Raw genomic sequence first — 6008 nt, 5'->3', positions numbered from 1 at the left:
TGTCTCTCTCAGGGCTCGCAGTCCATGCTTAACTAGCTCATTTAGATTACCTTCAAATGGGATCAGAAAGACATTGACAAAACTAAATGGTATTACCTCCAGACACTCCTTCCCCTTCTTCCTATTCCTAGTTGACAACTATGAAATCAGCTTGGTGAGCTTGACTCCCAGAGCTCCTCTCCTTTCTGGTACTGAGCAGAGTTGGTTATAAAAGTTTTCCTTCAGATACCAGCCTCCCCCTGTATTTGAGGTCAACTGCATCTGGTTTTGACACCTGCCTTGCCTTCGGTGATATTCAAGTTTTTTTCCCCCAAGCAGGTATTCAATGGTTCCTCATCATTATTCCATACAAAAATAAATTCACCACTTTAAATGCAGCACTAAATACTCGCCCTGACATTCTACCCCTGCTCCGCTATGGAAACAATTACACTTCTCCTGGGTTAAAAAGGGCAGAGGCTTTTTAGGTTTTTCACAGCTTTTCTGAGCACAGCTTCTCTTTCCATTAGATGTAATAAACATCCACATGTTAAGACATGAAAATCTCAACCATATTCTCTACGATTTTGTCTTTGCGTTAGATTTACAGTTATGCCGAACCTGGCTCCCAAAATTTATCTTCATCTCCCTAAATGCAAAAGAATGGAGTGGCAGCCCGAAATAAATTGCAGAATTGATGAATACCAGTAGGTAAAGAGGGTTCCATTACTCACAGTCAGTGAACTCAGTCATGTGCCTCTCCAAGTAAGTTCGTGCTGACTGTGAACGAGCACCAATGGACATTGCTTTGCAGTCAAAATAGTTTGCAGAGGGACAAGTCTGGAAGATGTGAGGACCCATATCCTACAAAGAGGAAAAAAAAAACCCCACAGAATGTTAAACAAATGTATAAATTCATACCAAGTCTCCTGCTGGAATATGACATTTTCTAAAAGAATTTTGCTTTATGGTACATCCCACCTACATGTATGCACAGAAATACATTTTATATTGCTGATCCCATAACTCTTCTTATGCAAATCCTTCAAAACAAAAAACCCAGTAATAATAATAAAAAAAAAAAAGGATAAACTCTTTCTTTACACTTTCTTCATTAAAATACAGTTTTTATGTGGACAGGATGGCTAGCACAAAAAAAAGTGTTTCTCTGTTCTACTCCACTGTGCTTATGTATGCTCCCTATGTCATGGCTTGCAGCACCTATTTTACACACATTCTGTCTTATCTACACAAAAGTAAAAACTTGCTGTAGACTAAACCATGCCATCCAAAATTTCAGGCAATACCATAATTTCCTCCTCATGTCAACAATCTTGAGGGCAGAGATTCTGTGTGTGTTGCATGAAGCAAATGTTGTTGCTAAACAAGTAAGAGAGAGGCCAGTGGCGATTTCCACATCCATTTTTTTATTGAAAGTATTTAAAACAATAGTTTGTAAGCATCCAAAATCAACAGCAAAATATTTACATAAACAAATCTCATTTTTGCGCCTTAAAATACTTAGTAAGTGTAGGTAGGATCAGCTATTAATTAGCACTTTAAGTAAGATAGAGAAAATTATTTCCTTATTCAGAGAATTTTGGTGACTCTGCCTCTTCTATCTTTCCCTCTCAACATCTATTTGTTGCATAAAGCTCCACTAAGCACATTTTCTTGCAGATCAGTAGCAGCCAGAGCAGCTTACTCACATCATAGCCTGCGATGAGCAGTCCTACTCCATAGGGCCTTCTGCCGTAGCGCTGAGTTGGAATCTGCGTTTCTTAAGAAAGCTAAGGAAACAATCTCAACATTACATGATAATTACCCAAGATATTTCCCAAACCAAGCAGAGATGCACCAAAATGCAATGTTCTCCAAAAGTATACACAAGCAGTGTGAACAAAAAGAATTGTGCAACACACTTTTTTAACTTAATATGACTTTTAAGCTGTGATAGATGAAATTCATTTTATGAAGGAGTAGAAAGCTATAGAAGTATAACAAGTGTATAAAAAAAGGATACTGCTTCCAATTAGTGACACTAGGCGAGAAACTGGAAGAGGTCTATCAAACACAAATCTAGAATCCAAACACTCTTGACGCATGAAATTGCTAGGAGCAAAAATACAAAAATTTTTTTAAAAAAATCAAATCAATGCATAGATCAAAGACATAATGAGGTTTTGTCTCAAGGCTTGTCTGTTAAGGTAGGCATTTTTGTTTCAGCTCTGCTCATTGAGAAAAAGGGTCAAAGGCTTTCCGTGATTTCATTTCAACATGACCTATCATTGTTTATTGAGAAAGTTGACCACAGGTTTGATAAAGTATAAGCCGTGATTTCATTTCAACATGACCTATCATTGTTATTGAGAAAGTTGACCACAGGTTTGATAAAGCATAAAGGTATTTCAGCCAAACAAATGCAAAGAAGGTAGAAGTTCATGCAGGCAACAGATGGATATTCTGGAAAAATGGTAATGGTTAAATGGTAACAGTGCTTTATAACACTGCAGCAATTAAAAGTAATTTCAGAAATCCTTCCTACCCCTTCTGATTAAACTTGCTAAAAGCAAGCCCCCCTGCAGCCCACACAAAGAGCACTGTATGTGTTTAATAACTTTCTCAAATGTGTGTACACAGAAGCAGCTGCCAGAGGGAAAGAAGTGATGGAGTGTCTCAGACTGCTTGGAAACCCTGTCACACCGAGGAAACCAGACAGGACTGTTTTACTTGTAACAAAACCAAAGAGCTATATTTTGGGCCAAACAATGAGATTCCTGCCAACTAGTTAAAAACCTGCCTGAAATTCATGCTGAGGTCTTTGGCATAATACAACAAAGCAGCAACTCAAGACTAATCCTTAGCCAAGCAGCAAATGTCATTTGCAATAGTCTGAATGAACTTTCCCTCGTTATTGCAGCACTGTGTATGTCAACAACCAGGATACTCACCACAAGAGTCTTGCATCGGCAGTAAGTCCAGCAATTGAGATACCAATATGGTTGTCAACGTACAGGATTTTTTTCTGATGAGCTGCCAGCTCAGACTGTGCTCTCTATGCGTAAAAGGAGAAAGCTATGTGGCAAACTGAACAGTCTGCCAAGCACTGTGGAGAAATCTGCTAACATTTATAGCAAGAACTGAATATGTTCGTGAAACAATAAAAAAAAAAAATTAAATTTATACACTTGCAACAGAAGACAAGAAAAACTTAATTCCACTTCAGTTCTTTCAGAACAAAAGAAACAACAGACACTCACTCAAGTTTTGAGAAAAGAAAAAAAAGAGGAAGACATCTTCTAAAGGAAAAAAAAATCTTTCACTCATTTCCTTCACCATTTTGTGAAGATCTGCTTTGCATAGGTACTGGAAATATTTCAGCACTCAAGAAAAGGGAATCTGTAATTGCATTTACATTTCACATAGAACTACAGACCGTACAAAACTAATTTGCCAAACCAAAACTTTTCTATGAACATTATTGTCCCCACTGAGAGCAGAGTTTAGAAGTCACCTTGAGAGCCACCAGGACAGCGTGTGTTTTCGACTTCAGCCCCACAGTAGCTGAGCCTTGTTTCACAGCTTCCATGGCATATTCTATTTGATGAATTCGGCCCTGTAAAACCAAGTCAAAGGTCATCAATCATTCTCTAGTTAATCCTCTGAATCAGTTTCCAATGGGTTTGCATTTTCAGACCTTTGATTCTCACCCCAACAGGGACACCTACTGCATAACAGGTTAAACCAGTACATCTCCTCAGTTATCTTCTGTGATGCCTCAGCATTAACCCATAAAAATCTGGCCATCTCTGAACCACCCACTACTGCACACAAAGGAACAGGAAAACCAAAAAGGAAGGCTGAATCCTCTTGACACTACAAGAATCAGAAGACTTTTGTCACTGTCTTCAGAGGAATCAGTGTTTGACCCAATGTGATTCAAAGACAGAACTTCCAGCTGAAGTTGGACACTTAACTTTTAATCGAATTTGTTGAAGAAATGAGTCTTATGCAATTGTTGTGCCTCACCAGCCATCCCCCAATAACTTCTGAACGAGTTATTGGCCAACTGCAGTCAAGTCTGAAACAGGACTAGAGGTCTCAAAGAAAATGAAGTCCCTACAAGTTCTGCAGAGGTGGCCAGGAGCTTTAATGTCCATTCAACAGAACCACTTAAGGTTTTCCCACTTTCAGCACTCCAGCCCATGTCAGACACCTAACGTGGGCACTCCTATCCTGCAAGCATGGACACTATGGAGCTGCATCCCACCAGCTGGGATGGAGTGGAAGGCAGTAGCTGTTACGGTGAATGTGCAGGAGATGATCTACAGAAAATCACCTTCCCATAAGTTGTTGGGGTTTTTTGGGCATAGGGTTCTTTATTTAAGTCTACTAGAAGGACCCTAATGTCCTATTTCATCCATTGTTATACCTGGAATTTAATAACATAGGATATTTCCTGCCCAAGAGCAGCACTGAATCGCTGTGACCTGAATTTGTCAACTGTCAGGAATGACATGCAAGACTGTAAAAATGTGAAACCACTTTGAGTTTTTAAATCTCCTATTTCCTTTTCTTTACTATCATATTTGAAAACATCTCCTAATAAAGTATGATTTTCTCCTGTATTAGCAGTGCCAAGAATTATTATGGGATCACATCACTGCCTCACCTACAAGAATGGATGGAGTAGCAATTGCAGCACAGTAGCAATTTTAAATGTCTTTTTTTAGAAAAACTAACACTATTAATATTGTCAAGGCAATTTTAGAAAAACATAGAAACTTGTCCTGTTGATGATTTCGCAATATCTAGTAAAAGTCTCATGAGAATGTTATAGTTTTAAAAGTAATTTTCAAAGTAACAGGTAAGATAAAAAAATTGAAAGTTTCTGATACAGAACCTGCCAGAGAAACACAATCATTAAGAAGGATGAAAACAGTTCAAAGGCACCCACATCTATCATGGTATTGACTGAAAAAACCCAGAAATATTCAAGGTTGTCTTCATAGAGAATGGGAAGGATAGAACACTCTCTGTTGCACTGTATGGAAATGTGTCTCACATACAATAGTACCAGATGATTAAGAACTTCAGTAGCAATACAAACCCACAAACTAATGATACATTAGCTTTACACCAATACAATTTGCTACTTGCATTTTAAATAAATCTCTAGTTTTGCTGAATATATAAATGAGTCTTTTTCCAAGGCTCTGGTTTTCTGTAAGTATTCTGTCCTAAGATATCCATAGTGAGAGAAGAGGCAATATTAAATACCTCAGCTGACACTGGCTTTTAAAATTCCAGCATATTTATTTTCAACACAACCTGTGTTTCACAACATACCACGTATGTTTTTAGCAACAATACACAGTGTGAAACGCATTCAGAGGTAATAAAATTTCCAATTCAAATGCAAATCTCACTTGAATCTCCCAATTATAAACTAAATAGCTCCTTTCCAATACTATCTAGTGGGCAGAAGAGAGAAAGACCTAGCAGTGGCCTAACATTGGGGAGACTGAAACTGTTTCATGCCTTTTGTACCTTACTTACCAACTTACTAGAGGTCTGTAAATGGACCACAGAATCATGGAATGGTTTGGGCTGGAAGGGACCTTTACAGACTGTCTAGTCCAACCTCCCAAAGATGACAGCATCTCTTTGTACCTCACAGGTACATTCAGCAAGCAACTCCCTTAAGCACTTGGAGGTGACAAGGCCCAGGTAAGCACCACTCATGTTCATGCACCAGCAGACAGGGATGTGCTGAGGGCTTTCTGGACACCTACAGCCTACAAAGGGAGAGGGGGGCAGCCTGCAGGGAGCTTCAGGCACCTGAGCACAACCTTTGTGACTGCAATACCACTGCTGTGAGGTGGAGAAAACCCAGAAAGCAAGTTGAAAACCCAGTGAGCAAGTGTATAAAGGTTTTACCTGAGGGCTCCAAACGGTGACATCATTGTCATACTGGTTGCGAAACTGGAACGAACAAAATAAAACTCATTAGTATCCCTAATAAGCTA

General features: G+C 38.9%; 1 protein-coding gene across 1 annotated transcript in view; it reads right to left on the bottom strand.

The window, feature by feature from the left end:
* The window catches only part of PSMA1 (proteasome subunit alpha 1), a gene marked incomplete at its 5' end in the record, with an annotated part of 8689 nt that overhangs the window by 1848 nt on the left and 833 nt on the right, over positions 1-6008 (bottom strand). The window contains 7 exons of the mRNA XM_017727343.1: positions 2-50; positions 714-843; positions 1689-1759; positions 2003-2091; positions 2931-3034; positions 3494-3595; positions 5920-5964. Coding sequence (XP_017582832.1) covers positions 2-50; positions 714-843; positions 1689-1759; positions 2003-2091; positions 2931-3034; positions 3494-3595; positions 5920-5964 — 590 coding nt within the window. The remainder of the gene's footprint in view (position 1; positions 51-713; positions 844-1688; positions 1760-2002; positions 2092-2930; positions 3035-3493; positions 3596-5919; positions 5965-6008) is intronic.

The sequence above is a fragment of the Corvus brachyrhynchos genome, unplaced genomic scaffold (genome assembly GCF_000691975.1).
Source record: "Corvus brachyrhynchos isolate BGI_N302 unplaced genomic scaffold, ASM69197v1 scaffold542, whole genome shotgun sequence".
In the NCBI taxonomy this organism is placed as follows: Eukaryota; Metazoa; Chordata; class Aves; order Passeriformes; family Corvidae; genus Corvus; species Corvus brachyrhynchos.
Note: the sequence above shows the minus strand (reverse complement) of the source record. Positions and strands in the feature narration are given on the sequence as shown.